This window comes from Condylostylus longicornis, unplaced genomic scaffold, assembly GCF_029603195.1.
Source record: "Condylostylus longicornis isolate FDR11 unplaced genomic scaffold, ASM2960319v2 ptg000004l, whole genome shotgun sequence".
Taxonomy (NCBI): Eukaryota; Metazoa; Arthropoda; class Insecta; order Diptera; family Dolichopodidae; genus Condylostylus; species Condylostylus longicornis.
Window position 1 is genome coordinate 19,904,803 of NW_026577973.1, and position 17,126 is coordinate 19,921,928.

At 24.9% G+C, this 17,126-nt stretch overlaps 1 protein-coding gene across 1 annotated transcript in view; it reads right to left on the reverse strand.

Annotated features, from left to right (window-relative positions):
• LOC129609893 (carbonic anhydrase 1-like) overlaps positions 1–17,126 on the reverse strand; it is a 43,093-nt gene that overhangs the window by 19,853 nt on the left and 6,114 nt on the right. The window contains exon 3 of the mRNA XM_055522122.1: positions 2,589–2,657. Coding sequence (XP_055378097.1) covers positions 2,589–2,657 — 69 coding nt within the window. The remainder of the gene's footprint in view (positions 1–2,588; positions 2,658–17,126) is intronic.

Sequence of the window (17,126 nt, forward strand, 5' to 3'; positions counted from 1 at the left end):
ATATATTGACTTAAAATAAGAACGAATAATACAATTGAAATGTTTATATTATGTATAGAAGATGTTAGAAATTCTCTACTTGACGCCAATTTTCAAAATTATAATTAAAAGGTCATAACACTTTTCTAGGGTATTAACATTTAATTATTTTATTTTTATATACAGCTGACTTTTCTTTTGTTTTACAAATACATATTTTATTTAAAATCTATTTCAAATAAACATAATAACAATCCGGATTCTATTCACGTATATAGATTCTTAAATATGTTTGTTATACTAAATTAAAATATTTAAAGACAAATAAATTAAGTTGCAAAAAAAAAATTTGTTATACAAAAATAGCTTAATATATGTAAGTATTATGAAATTTGGTTATTTAGCGATATTTGTGCTACATGTACATTATGTATGTATTATGTACGTAAATAATGTTTTCTCTTCGTAATTATAATATATGCGAATAATCGGCGACAGTCACTGAACTGAGTTAATGCCGCCCTATAACTACAAAAATCATGAAGGAGATTTATTTTTATATAGGGACAAAATAATATTATTATCTGCTAGTACCAATCAGAAACTAAATAAGAAGTAGCATCGTTACAAAGTAGTACTGCAAAAATAATTTGAATGAATGAAAAATTTGATGGGTTTAAAATTATTTTTACAAATTTATTATAATAGAGTAAAAATATATTATAAAGAATCTGTTTACCATTAAAATTACCAGAAAAATATTCAAGAAACAACTCGTTAATAACAAGTTATGAGTTCATTGAATTTTTGCCAACTTTTAATGTAATTCAAGAAACTATATATGAAACTTGTAAGATTCAAATCATATGCACCTAATATAAATTATTGGGGAAAAATATTTAATGCCAAAACTTTTAATTTGAATATAATTTAAAAAATTCACGATGCTATGAACAATCATTAAAATTAAATTTTTCACACTTTTTGTACTACGGTTTCAAATAAAATGTCTTACAGAAGAATTTGAAAATTATATGTAATAAAATATTCATTTCATATTCAAAAATTTGACATTTATAAACTTGCTCTGTGTTATATGTTTATAAATAAATGTTGCTAATCTAGTTAATATTTCTAAATTATCAGCAATAATATAGTGAAATTGTTATGAGTTGTTATCAACTAAAAAGTGTATTTTAATTTTATATAACAGTTAAAAATATGTGCATATATTGCACATCCATAATATTGTTTTTGCAGTATATATTACGACTGGTAGTCTTCATTTTGTAATATGGTGTCTACGAAAATCTCTGTTATATTTCACTTAAGTTAAACATCACTTTTTATGAATATTGTAAATAAGGTCATACAAGTCATATAATAAATAAAATTTTAATATTATTTTGTCAACTCAATCTTAGCTAAAACTTTGTTCTAAATTCAACTATTGTGTCCAATAGGTTGAACCATTTTTAATTGTTAACAATCGAAAAAATATTATTTGTACAGACATTTTTCCGGGAAAATTTATTCACTATTACAATAATAGTCCAAACAGCTTTGAAATTGTTATAGTGATTAGTGCAAAATGATCTAATATTAATTTAAAATAAATGAATTGAAATTTATGTTCTAAATTTTAAAGTAACCCCATTATGATGTTTAACCCTATTATCATATTTATTTCATATAATTTTTCTATTTTTATTCTACGTACATTTTTAATACAATTTGAATTCTTTGAATATAGATGAAAGTAAAAAATGATGTCTACATTTTTATTTTTATGAAAATCAAAATAAAATTACATAATACATCAGCACAAGTACCGAAATATAAACTAAAAATTTAATCCCCGCAAAGATAGAAAAAAAAAATATTATGATAGCTCTCCAAAGAGTGGTCAAGGGTATTTCAATTGAATGAACTGCTTGTTTATTCATTTAATTTTTTTTTTCGACTATAAAAATTAATATGAGGGGCATCTGTTATCTTTTAACAAATTAATCCAATTGATTATTAAGTAATGAAATATGAAATTTGTGAATGTTTTATTTGATAATGAAAATTTACTCTTGATAAAAATAGAAAATTTTGAGATTATAAGAATATTTTTATTGAGAGCGTTATTAAATTTTTCGTTTCATTTGGGCGCAAATCTTAGAGCGTCAAGAAAATTAATTATACTGATTTATCAATTGGTAAAGAGAATTCTTGCCGAAAAACGGAAAATACAGGTGGTTCACATTTAAAAAATATTGAAGTACAAGGCCGCAATATTTTATGAATTCGATTGTTTTTTAAGAAAATAATGAAAAAATTTTGCAACACTTAATATAATTACAAAAAAACCCCGAAGTTTCTACAAAATTTGATCTATTATTTATGGATCACATCAGATTCTTTAGATCAAATTGTTCTGGCAAATTTTTTTTAAAGTAATTTGCATGATATGCAATGAGCGTGCTGTGTATTAAACTTAAATTATTTAATTTAACGAAAGTTAAAGTTTGATTTAGGATATTGATAACATCAAGCTGTGTTTGATTGCTTTTATCAACGATGAAGTAGCTTTTGTCAATAATAAATTAATTAACTTATCATACCTTCCTCCTTTTCCATGTCGGGGTAGCCCCATGTTTGTTCATCAGCAAGAGTTCCGGTCAGAAATAAACCTGCAAAATAGCAAAAAAAATTATAATAGAAATTTTTCCAATTAAATAATGAACGAATGTAGTTACAGGCAGATTTTTACTTTTAATCGATTTGGTAAACATTTTAAATTCAATGAAAAAAAATTATTATGTAAAAGTTGTATAAGTTTTAAGACGAATTACTCTAAATGGTTGAGATATGATAATTTAGTGGTTTAGAGTATATTCTCACGATTCGTTTAGATTCAAATTTGAAATTTTGTATCTACATACATATATTAAAAAAATGTAACATTATAGACCTGTAGGTAATTGTAAAAACGATGACGTGAAAAATATCAATACTAATTGACTTCTCTTACAGAACAGTTAATGGAGCACAGTTTACAATTAATTCTGTTAATGGTTAAAATAAACATAAAACGCACTTACAAGGATTGTAACTTGGAGCATTAAGATTTTATGGGAATAAGCAGATATGAGTTTATAACTATAAGAACATTTCTTAAAAGTTTCCATTCTACAAGACCATAGATATAAGATGAAATGAATAAAAACATTCTTTTTATTTTACAACGCTTAATTTAAAAAACCTCTATTTATTCCTCCTCTAGCTGATATAATGTCAAAGCTTAAATTCTTAAACAAAAGTAAAAATATATGTAATTTTATAATAATTATAAAGTTATATAGACATCACCCACCGAATATCTAATTTAAAGAACTATTAAAATTTTTATTAAGTTGGCCATTATAAGTTTCCTTTTAGGGTTTCTAAAAAAAAAATCTCTAAAATTTTATTTACTAGTAAGAACACCGAAAATTCAATATCAAATTAGCATTTTTGAATTTCCGAGTTATTAAAATAGAAAACAATAAAAAAATTTGAAACAATTATTAAGATTTTATAATTTTTTAATTTAGTTTAATCAAAATAATTTTTAAAACAAATGGAAAAAATATACGGAAGCCCAAATTCATTTCTTTCTAATTTAAATTTTTTTATTTTAACTCAAAAATTACAAGAAACAATAATAAAATATGAAATTGATTTGTCCTAATATCTAAATACCCATTAAAGTTTCAGTTTTCGTATATGCGAAGTGATATTAGCGCTAGATCAGCTGTCGGCAAAGTGCGGTCCATTCTCCTTCAAATTCGATTGCGACTATTAAAATTTTCAAAGATTATGCTAGATCTTTACTTTCGGGAAACCCATGAAAATGACCCACCGGTTTGTAAAGCTCAATAGATTTTAGTGGTAATTTGCACACGCTTTTCCTATCTTTATAGGATTCATAATAATCGGAGAGTTAATTAAACAGCATATTAGTCTGTAAAACCTTTTAAACACAAAAATATCAATAAAATGGTGGGGTATAGCTACTTCCATTTTAAACTGTTTAAAGAACACCCTCGTTCTTTTTGAAAAGTTGGTTCAATTATTTAGTTCCAACTGTTTTATAGATGTCAAGAAACTATGCAGTTCATAATCTCAAAAGAAATCTTAAAATAAATATTATGATGCTTTTTGTAAGACAGTTCAGGTTGACCGAATATGTCACAAATATGTCAAATAGAATATTTCTTCAGATCATTCAAATTTGTTTATGTCTCAGGGTTTACCTCGAAATGTCCCTGTTTAACAGAAATATTTTTCTATAGTTATAAAATTTACTTAATTATTTTATGAAAAAAGATAAATAAGATGCAAATTAAACGAAATGAAATTCCAAATCAATTATCAATCTATTTTTAATTTTCGCGTAGTCTAAAAAAATTTCTCACATAACATAACTGTATATGTATAATTATATAAATAGTAAAATTAATACTTTTTTGCCAATTTTTTATTTTGATTTTGTTTAATTTTAATTTTCTTTAATGAAATAAATTTTATATTTAAATATCATGATATTTTACATTTGAGAAATTGTAGCTCTATGCAGTAAAGAGTATCGCAATATACAATGTGCAATAAAATATTTAAAATCATAAAATATTATAGATGATATTTGATTAACTTTTTTATCAAATTAACAAATATCGACAAATCTTAAAAATTATGTGCCAAATCCTCGTAAAGCATTAAAACTGCTCCTTGATTATTACAACATTTATTTAAGACCAATACAAATATTTTAAGGAGTTTTGTGGCAATTTATTTTGAAATGACAAACCCTTTGCTAAACTAAGATATATAGAATTACAGTATTTTATTTTAAAATCGTTCTAAAATACAAGAAGATTATTTTGAAGGGATAAATCCGATGCTGATGTTGGAGCTCTCAGAAAGTGATTTCAGGAGTGGAAAGAAAGTGTGGAGAATTTAAGAAAAAATTTCAATCGTATGTATGGGGGGGGGTGAATTCGAAAATGGAAATTTTAGAGGATAATACCAAATCTGTTTGAAAAACTCCTGTCTGACGAATATCCGTAACAGCTCTGAAAGTGTTGGTTTTAATAGTTTCTACAATACAAATATACTTGCTTTGAATATTATCTATCTCAATCATTTTTAGTGACAGCAAAAATTTTGGAGTTGCATGAAAAGCGCTCATGATATTGCAACTGTTTTTATCGAGAATGAAGACTATTTTACCATATTTCACCTTTCAAACATAAACGTTCGTACGAGTATAAAAATATTTTGTATAATATGTAGATTCTTGCTTAATATAAGAATGTTTTTAGACACTGATTGAATTTGTATTTAAAATAGGAAACACTTACGCAATTTAAATTTTGAAAGCAATGCATATAACTCGAAAACATCCTTGAAAACAAGTTGCAAATAGAAAAATTTCACATAACTTCTTATAACAGATTATACTCGTAATGTTCATTGCGAAGGTATTTTACACCGTTATAAAACTTATAAAAAAATCAAAGTTTCAAAGTATTTTTGATAATAAAGATTCACCTCAGCAACTTTCGTGTACTAATAACAGGACAAACAAATTTCTAGATTTTCATTGACCTTTCACACAATAGAAACTCTTTTTTTTTTTACATAAAAAACCGAAATTGTTTTTATTTGGCATAGAATATGCATAGGTGGTTTCCAAAAATTGGAAAAGTTCCAATGAGTTAATAAAATTATGAAAGAAATGCTTAAACACAAATGTATAAATATATTTATTATTTAAATTTATTTTTAAAATTAAAATGAGTAAGAGAAAATGATATTTCGAAAACAACTCTTTTTTCTTATTTAAATTTAAATAAAAAAGCAAAAATAATGTGATATTTCGCATGTGCTGTGTCGATTGACTTTACGTAATTTCCAATTCATTCAAAAGTTCAATTCATACTCTTCAAATGTAGAACCTTTTCAAAAAACTTATTGAAAAAGTATGCAATTAACTTATAAGTTATTAAATTCCAAAAAACGTTCTCCAAAAAAATAAAATGAAAAAGTGCTGATTCAGATCGATGATTGGGCGCGGCTAAAGTAGTATTCAACAGTTCCACAATTACTATTATATGTATTTCCAGATGGCTTACTGGGAAATTCGAGATAGCTTACTGGGAGGACCAAATGGCTTGCTTTTGAGTACATTAAATCAATCACTTAACAAAAATATTATTTTGTTGAACCATCACATATATTAACTGAAATAACCCATTTTGCGTTAAGAAGTTTAACATTGTTGCGAGCGAAATTTTCTGGCCGCCGGAAAGTCGCAATTTACATGGCTTTTTGTGAAATCGGTAGTTTTTCAAAGTAACAGTTTTACGTCCGAAATGTTTAAGAGAGCTCATCGAATCAATATAACGCACATTTCAAAATCTTATATTATTGTTGGTCTTACGCTTGTGTTGCCTTATACACCGGCAGTAGACTGCTCCATGCTTGTATATAAAATTTAAGGAGGGTAACTGAGTTAAATATTGATTGTAAGATTTACAGAAAACATATAAGAGGTGCAAGTTAAAATGGTGTAGGGAAATTGTGACAAATTCTTAATGTTGTCAAAAAGTTTATATACATAACTTTAATTCTAATTCGGTTTTGGTTGCTTGTTTGATCTTGATTGACTTACTTGTCGATAAAATTATCGATGTCACTGTGAGCAAACAATAAAATCAAAAAAGTTTCCCTTTAAATCATTTAAATACTACTTTTTAATACTACCGCGAAATCATGCCACAGAAAATATTTTCGGTTCTATTACAACATTACAAGCACATTGTTACACTCAATTTTTTATATTTGTCTACTTAGAAAATTTAAATTTATCATTACTGTGGCTTTAGCTACGCTCAAATTTTTTAATATAAAATTTTATTTGTTTTTTAGTTTAAATACACTTCAATTTTTCATTTTAATCTAATCAAATAATTTAATTATGTGATATTATATTGCATGTAAGTATTATATGTACTAATTTGTTAAAAAATTCTATTTAATTTGGACGAGTGTGTAACTATATTTATGTGCGAATTTCAGGGTCAAATTCATTTCACTTTATAGTAAATATCTCATTTACCTGCGTAAACGTAATAATTTACAAATTCTTTCAATTTTAAAAGAATAAGATACTCGTCTCACTCATAAAATATTTTCCATTTTCGGTCTAAATTTTATTAATAAAGACCACCTATAAAATTTAATATCAAATTTCTTTTTAATTATTCAAATGATTTCATCAAAACGAAACATCAAATGTATGATAATATTATGATAGAAAATTTTTCACAAATTTCACACTTTTTAATTTATGATATTTTAGAAATAAAAATGGTAATATTTTAGAAAAAAAAAATTCGTAATATTCCATGGTCACATATGAGCATTTTAACGCCAACAAGTTGAATATTTAAGTTTATTTTTGCACAGCTCCAGTTTTTCATTATTGTTTTCTTTTTTCTTTGCATTTAATTAACTTGCACCAAAAAAAAAAAACAAAATGGATTCGGAACTTTTTTTCACCCACTCTTAAGCTATAAGAAGTCAAAAGTACGAAAATGTTTACTAAATTTTTTATTTTTTCGCTCTTCAATAATTTCAAAAATAAAAAAAATTATATGATTTTAACGCAAAAATTATTATAAAAAAAATCATAACATGTTAATGGAATCACTTTCAGATAAAACGAGAAAATAACTTAAAATGCAATAAATATTCTTGGCAATCATAAGATAAATACCAATCAAAAATCAACTATTTTGTCGACACACGTTCAAAAATATTTAGACTCTAATCCTCTCGGTCAAATTAATTTCAACTAATAGAATTAATGCGGACCACATATGCGGAATACATATTTCACTTGGACCAAGACCAAATTTTTTGTATGTATTTACTGACCATAATTATAAATAAACCATAATAAAGCTCGGAATTTTTAATATGTTACAAACTTTAATCGTAAAATTTGATATCGTAAGTTAGTAAATAATTATGTATTCATTTTAATAGTGAAATAAAAAACTACAACATGACATTTTAAGCTACCAAAATGTAAATCAAATATTAATATTAATAAATTGTTAAATTTATTGGGTTTAAAAATGACACTTCATATAAATTAATAAATGAGATGTTAAATTTACAGATTTACATAATTTTCCACGAGAATTCTTGACATAAAGAGAAAAAAAATTGAAATTTTTGAATACAATTATAATATGAATAATTTAAAATGAGTTTTTTTGTAGTAAATGTAAATTTTTGTATAAGAGAATTGAATTAAATTTAATATGCTTTAAATTTGAATAAATATTTTGGATATAATTAAGTCATTTAAAACGCTAATTAGTTGAAAATGTTTATTAAATTATTGACTTGTAAAATTGTAGAATAAATAATTTTGGACCTGATTAAATTGAGCATTAATCAAATTATATTTTACAACAATTTTTTATCTTAGATCAAGCATTTGTCAGTATGAACGTATAGTAAATTTTGTTATTGAGCAATAAAGTCAAAAAATTTGATGAGAAGCGATAGATAGAAGAAAAAATTAGAACATATGTATGTATGTATATGTAATCAAAGATTATTAGATGATAACGAACACTAAAATATGGTTACAACGATCTCAAGTTTCTCGCGTTATTCCTAAACGAATATTGATGAAGCATTGAGGGATAAATTACAATTTTACACAAAATCTAATTAGCGAATGTTACATCAGGCGCCATTCTACTCGAAGCGGTTAATTTATACGTAATAGTCTGTATTCCGACCAATTTTGGTTTTTCAATGCAAAACTTAAAAATCTTCTTTGACCGGCCTTTAAAAGAAGACCTAAAGGGCATCATATATATTAACTCCCTTGTCTACCTAATAACGAATTAGAATCCTAGAAATAGATTTTTAGTTACCATCAAGTATGTTTATACGAATTTTGAAAGTTATAGTTTGCGGTCAATTGTCACATCAAGTTCAGTCAATAAATCAACCAATTTAGCTATTTGACCACTGCATTGATTATCATAAATTATATAAATTGTATATAAATATGTAAAAATTATATAAATATATAAAATTTAGCACACAATATATTAAATTTATCGAGGGCAGAGTATTTGAAAGTAGCTTCTGTTCCCCTTTCTTAAGGTGACCATGTGCACAACTACTTTATTAATAAAAAAATAAAGTTTTTTCAAATGTAGCTGAATATATAACTGTTATTATCCGTATAAAATATTATTTATTGCAGGGTACACGTAAATGACGTGTAGTGAAAAATATTTTTTTATTTGAGTTATAGGAACAAAATTTCTTTGGTATTGTTCAACTTTGTCACAATAAAATGTTATGCATGATTCTTTAAATTTCCACACCATGCTTTAATACTATAAAAGTATATAATCGCGCTGTGATTGATGCTAACAATTATCTAAAATTTGATATATTCATGACAACAATACTTAATATTTTTTGTTTTTTACTTTAAACCTTTAACATTAAACCTTTACTACTAAACCTTTACTATATTCGAACGTTATAAAAGATGAAATTAAAGTTACGTCAATTAAATTAATAAAAAAAAGCAAAAGTGATTTTTAATAAAAGGTTTAAAATTTTTAAATATATTTCATTTCACATTTTGGAAAGCGTGGGTGACGATAAATTGATTTTGAGAAAAACAGAAACAAAAGTTCAATTAAAAATCTGTGGGGCTCTGTTCCGTATTAAGTTGAATTTTTCCTTTTTTTTATACACAATACATAAATATTATGCAACACATAATATCTTTAAGAGTTTACTGACACTCAATGTATAATGCTGTAACATGTCGTGTGTGTATCTTAAAGTTGTGCATATTTTTAATTGGAGATATTTTATAATTACGTAAATGGATGTTTTTCAAAAACTTTTCCCGTCTTACTCGTGTTGAAAGCATACTAAAGAAGAAAATTTCTTTAATTTATATTATACTATACATTATACACTCATCCATTCTTTTAGTTTATTTAACCTATAAATTTTTTATTAATATAAAAATATTGCAATTCAACATTAAAAATTTTTAATTGAAAATGAAGTGATAATAAAAAAAAATAATAAATAAATCAATTTCGATTTTTATAATTAATAAAAACAAAGGCGAAATATTTGATTAAGAAGGTTTAAATTCCAAATAAAGTTTAATAAGATTGACAAGAAGAAATAAATAAAGAAGTGATTTATAGATGAAATGACTTTGATCTTAATTTGAATATTTTGTATATGTGTATATGTTCGTACACATATTAAAAATAGCCCACCGATCAAAAAGATGATGAATTTCAAATTGATTTTTAATCTTTTGAATTGCTGCATTTCTTTGAACTCTAAGTAATTTTGAAATAATATGACTTCATTAAATTGCTCCAAATGAAATGATATTTGAAAATGTTGATTGCCTTTTATAAATATTTATTTTATATAGGATGAATTTTATTTCTGCTTTATTCGTGTCTGAAATGCATTCACCGATAATAAATTTAAGTAATTTATTCAGATATCTTTTATTGAGTTAGCTTCGAGTTAGTGTTTATACCTTAATGATTCTTTAAAATGAACTTCAACTCTCAGATTCACAAACCCGCCATGGATTTACTAACATAATATGAAAGCCAAACCACAAAATAAATAGTACCTTAAAAATTGTTATATTAAGTAAATAACAAAAGAATTTGTGCTAAGCGGTTATGTGTTAAATCTATCAAAGTAAGCGCTAAGTAAGCGCTTATGGATTTCTGCTCAAATAAACGTTTCTTTTCTTATTCTTTTCATTACAAAATACTATTGAACAAAATGAACTAGGAAAAAAGAAATTGAAAAGTTAAAGTTGATCACTTGTTTTACTTTTTTTCTACATTGTTGATTTCACAGTGTGCATATGTTTATTCTAAAAATTTCTATGACAGGGAAGTCGAATTGAATATCTAGAATGTAAAATTGAAATCGAATTCAAAATCTGTTGCATCCGCTGCAACTTATGCAAAATATACAGTTTTATATTGTTTTACAAAATATTTTTGATTATTATTGTACGAATTTGTTCAATGAATGGATGTTTTTAAACTCCCTTCATAAAAAATGACTTATGTTTATAGTACATATGTATCTTGTTTTAGTTTTTTAACTCATTTTCTTATCTCTCAATAAGCCTGCGCGTATGCAATTTTTCAAATACAACAAATCTTTACACATGTTGTGTATCAAAAATGAATCGCTTAAGTATTAGGTAGCGAAATTCAAAAGCTTAAAAGACTGTAATTCAATTCATATAGCATAAGTGCATTTGAAAATTTTCCGAATGTCAAATCACAGTTTACAGTACATACGAAATAAAACATGCATAATATGCCATTATGAAAGCATTTGTATATACAAGTATATATATATAATGTATATCTGCATATGTACTAATAATGTGCCATTGATGTCAGTTAAGTTAAATTTAATTTTCCTGAAAATTAAAAACTATACCTAATTTTGAAAACTTTTATAATGAGCAATAAAAATGTAAATGGAAGAACAATAAATAATGTGATAGCAATAATTCTGTTTTTGGTTGAAGGACATTATAAATAAATTGTATGTAATAAAATTAACAATTGATAATAGTAAATGTTAGAATATTTCTATTTTTATTCAAACCCAAGAAAATAACAGACTGTGTGTGTGTCATATTGACTGTGTAATTGAAATGAAATGTTATGGAAGTAATGACATTGAAAATTTGTTACACATTTTATAATTTTACTTGCAACTACCAGTATATTGTAAGCAAAAATAGGCACAAGAATTCAAAAATGCAAAAGAATGGTTGCGGAAAAATGTAAACTTTTGAGCTCTCTAATCATGTGCTTTAATTACGAAAGTTCACATGATTAAAAGTTCTACAGTTTAAGATAAATTTTAAACGAGCAAACAAACTAAGGCCCAAATTAATGTCTGCAAAAATTTATCGTTTAATCAAAAAATTTATCAATTAATGAGTCACATATTTTCAGTTATTCTATTACATTTATTCAGTTATTCAGTTATTTCAGTTAATAGTATATCTAGTATATTTGGACTATTCATAACAACGAATTAAAATTGGAAATCAATGTAAAATGATTTTAAATTTTGATTAAAGGAAATTTGTACAATACAATACTGAAATTTACCTACACTATGGATCATATTTAAATGAATTGCTGAATGTGATGAAATACGAAACCTAAATACAACTGGGATCGTTTTTATACCGACTAACCAAAATTTAAGAAGTTTCTTCTAGGTACATATAAGATCTCAGTTTCTTATAATTTAACATTATGCTAAACAAAAAACCAGATACTACAACAATCTATTTTTACACAAACTTTAATCTTTGATTAATATAAGACCATTCAATTATTATTCTAGTAAAAGAAAAAAATTGATTTTGCAGTTATAGAATGAGACGAACAAAAACTCAATTTATGGAGGATTACCATTACAATATTCAAGATACCGAGAAATTGATTTCATTACGACACAAGTTTCTCTCCTATCCAAGTTCAAAATACGTAAACCAGTACATATGTATATAATGTATTTAGTATCCACTTAGAATTATTTAAATGTGAATACTAAATACATATATACTTATGTGGGAACGCATTTATATTTCTGCTCGCATATCACAATCAACTAAAGAAATATTTTCCATGTTTCAAATAGACATGTATAGTATTAATTTTTAAACATTTTTATGTAAGTAGGTTTCAAAAAGTGGATCATTGCTTTCATTTTGCAATTTATTTTTCTCAAAATATAAATTCAATGAATGTCACCGCATTTCAATAATTAAAACAAATTTAATTTACGTGACATTATATAACAAAAAATTTATACGTATGTATGTACGTATTTAATTCCTGTACAATACTTTAAATTTATTTTTTACTATTATTTTCGTTTCAGCACAAAAGAAAATTTTCTTTTTTTTTCTTTTCTATAATTATCTCAAATAATTCAAAAAATTAATATTATTTTAAAAAATAATATATTTATACATACTTACTTACATATACAAATATATAATGAGTACCCTATATGTATAGATACAATTAAAAATACGTACTTACTTACATACAAAATTTTTTCTTTTTATTATTCTATCATTCAAATTGTATAACTTTTCTTTTTGTTTTTGATGAGTAAACCATCATTTATTCACCTTCAAGGTGTAAAAATATTATGTGAGACACAAAAAAAAAATTAAATATTAAACGAGTGCATACAAATGTAAATATACAAAAGTAGGGTGTACAATTTACACGTATACACATACATTTATTGAGAAAATCACTGCGGTAATATTATTAAATTAAAAAAGAAAAATAAAAATAGAACAAAAAAAAATATTTTTTTGGCCAATTTTCATAAATAAAAATATAAAAAGAAGAAATTAAAAATACAAAATGTTGAAAAAATCTCCCACATTTCTTCATCTCTAATTTCTTTGAAGAGGTCATTAAAATACTAAAATTAACAAAATATTCAAAAAAAAAAAATTAAATTAAAAAAATCCAAAACAAAATAATCGCCATCCAAATAAATTTTTAAATGATTTCGAAACGATGTAAAAATTAAATTTTTCAAAAATGACTGCAACTACAAATTGCATACAACATAATCGCATGTATCTCTAAGATTTCAAAATGCCAATCAGTAAATCAATCAATCATTAAATCATAAAAACAAAGTAAAAATTTATTTGATATTTTCAACAAGACCATGTTCTTTTAAACAAATTTTCCTGCAATATGATGTCTTCATGTAAACGTTTTTTGACGTTTTGTTTTGATTAGAAAAACAAGCTATGATAATTTAATTTTCTTGAATTGCACACATGGTGAAAAATTACATATACTGTAAAATTTATTTAATGAATGAAAATTTTATGCAAATTAATAGTAAATTAACTGTGCGAACGCATTTCAATATGCGTTATACGTCTAGTAAAAATTGTTTATTTAATTTGCAAAATTGTTGTGCCATCATGACAAATGACATTTTATGTTAAAAGATATGATCTTTGTTTTTTTTTTTCTTCTTTATTTTCCAATTTTAATTAAGTAAATGTTCATAATATTCATCATAGAAATAATGGCGCCCGAGTGGGGGTTAACATACGAATAAGAAATAAGTAATGAATTATTGAAATTTTTGTATCGCTTACAAAAAAGCGGCGGCTCCTTTATTTGGACCGGAGAAATAGTTTAGGGTGTCAAGGACAACGGTCCTGCGTGCTCTGAGTGACTGAGAGGAGCGCATCAGAGTCGAATATTAAAAAAAGCATTAGCATAATTAAGTTAATAAAAATAATTATACTCCTCGATGGCATGCCATACAGTTAGCTTTCCAAGCTTGCACTTGGAAATATAAGCTCGCAAAAAATCAAGTTTTACAAATTTCGGGAGGTGATTACTTGATAACTTGAAAACGATATCAAAAATTTGAAAAAAAAATTGGCTTTAGATAACAGGTAATTTTAGGGGTCATACTATTTTTTTCTATATTTAGGGTGTTTCGCGATAGAAGAGATCAGCCACTATCTTTTTGCGTTTACTAAATTTGAAAAATGCTTATGGTTTCGTTACAATAAATAGTCAAAAAATGGTTTTTTAAGGCTTTTGAGGGCCAATAACTTTTAAAGGAGGGGAAATACTCAAAAATTACATACGGACAGACCGAAATTAATAAGCATCTTTTTTCAAATTTTTTTTGAAGTGCTAAAAAGGAAGATATCTACAGTCCTATAAATTAACTGGGCGTGAATACTTTGAGACTTCCCTGAAAAAAGTTTAACAAAATTCTCTGAACTAAAAGAACCCGTACGGATTTCCTTTTATGCGGGGGCAAAGCTCTTCTCTAAAATTCATTTTAATATGAATTTTCAAAATATTTAATAGTTAATGAAATTTCTCATAATTTATATTTCAAGATTTTTTGTTATGAAAATATATTGATATTTATTTTGTACCTGTACATACACATATACATACATGTTTCTCAACCCATAAACTATAAACCGTATAGAAAATGAATTTTCAAGTGAAGTCTTCAAATACACTTTAAATTCCATTTTTAGTGTAGCTAAAAGCATTATAATGTTTTTATTCCATTCAATTTACGTATTTCAATTTTTTTATACTACAACTATATTTTGTTTACAATTTCATGAAATTAGATATTTTTCATCTAAAATATTTCATTCTATTCCGTAAATTGTGCTGAAATATTTTATATTGTACATGTATACTCAAACACTTAAATTCAGAGTTCACTATACATTTGGGTTTTTAACAAAACTAAACATCACAGTAATCAACTAATAAATAAATTTCACTTGCATACGTTATATCTAATTTTCAAAAACACACATACATATGTGTATGAATGTATATATATGTTTATTTGCAACTGATGATATTTGCTCTTTATTTGACGCCGATTGTACTGTTTTGATTAAGAGTTGAAATTAATAATTATAATAATAAATAATTATGTATAATATAAGATCTAACTCGAAAAGAAAAGATTTTTGTATTCTAACGGGAACCCATGCAAAAATGGAACGGTTTATGGGGTATAACAATGTTCATGTTCTATCATCATTATGCTGTTTAAACAAATATTGCTTTATAAATTTGATTAACATTGTCCAATTTCACTACTTTATAAAATTAGAACAAATTTAAAGTGGGAAAAATGAAAGTGAAAATAATTCAACCGAATTTTCACCACTATAACCTCAATTTAAAGTGTTCTCTTGGAAAACTCGTGACTTCGCTTACACTACCGATTCTACGTATATAAAGTGTACTGTGCAATATTATCCAATTTATAATTTGAAATTTTGTTAAATACTAAAGCCCTTAATGACTATGTATATACCCGTTAGCTTGATATTCAGAATTTAATTTTATACTTTTAAAAAAGTTTCAATTCAATTTAATTCAGTTTTTTATTAATTTAAACCAAACAGCAGATTTGTCTACACTCTGTATCTAAAAAATATTTTTGAAAGAAGAGACACATTATTAGTGAATAACTTAATTAGAGAAAGTAAAACATTTTATTTATGAAATTTTTCTTATTCATATTGATAACAAATGATTTTATTAAGAAATAATATTTAATTTCAAATTTATAGTCTGTAAAACTTAAAAGTGCCGAACTATATTAAGCTAAAAATATATTTACAATTTTATTAATGTCAAATATATTTACATTAGTTAAAAAAAACTTTTCTACTTAAAACAATAACATACGAGTTTATTGAATTCATGTACATTGTTTTTTTTTTTTTGTTCAAAGATGACAAATTTATTTGTATTAGACACTAGTTCAAGTTCAAACGATTATGATCACATAAATCAAACAATTTAATTACAATGAAATATTACTCATTTCAATTTTATGTAAAGAAAACCTTAATATAATTTTAATTTCTCTAAAAAAAAGGGGTGGGGGGTTCTTCTTGATATTCTCTAGTGCAAGAAAAGAAATCCGTCTTTCAATTGATTGGCATAATTAAAAATTTTTATATTCTTAAAATTGTCAAACAACCAATATATTTAGGGATTCTCTTCCTGGGACGTTTATTTATCGTAATTTTATTGATGTTCTTTGAAAGGGTGTGAAACAATTTTATTAATATACCGCGATCAAAAAGATTTAAGTCTAACTTATTTTCAGGGTTCCAACATATATATCTACAACATACGAGAACTTTATACATAAAAAATTTAGAAAAAATATAAAATTTAAAAAGCTTAAAATCGGTTCTTGAACCAATATAACAGTTGAATAATATTGATTGCTATATAACGGATAACTGCAACATATATAACTTAAAGGTTAAATTAAAAACACTTTCTTCATTAGCGCAAGTTGTACTAGTTTTTGTTTAAAAATTTCAAATTTCTTTTTAACAAAACAAATGCAACTTGCTAGACGACCCTTTGTTTCACTTTGAAATCTTACAGTCCTTGTACAATATTTTA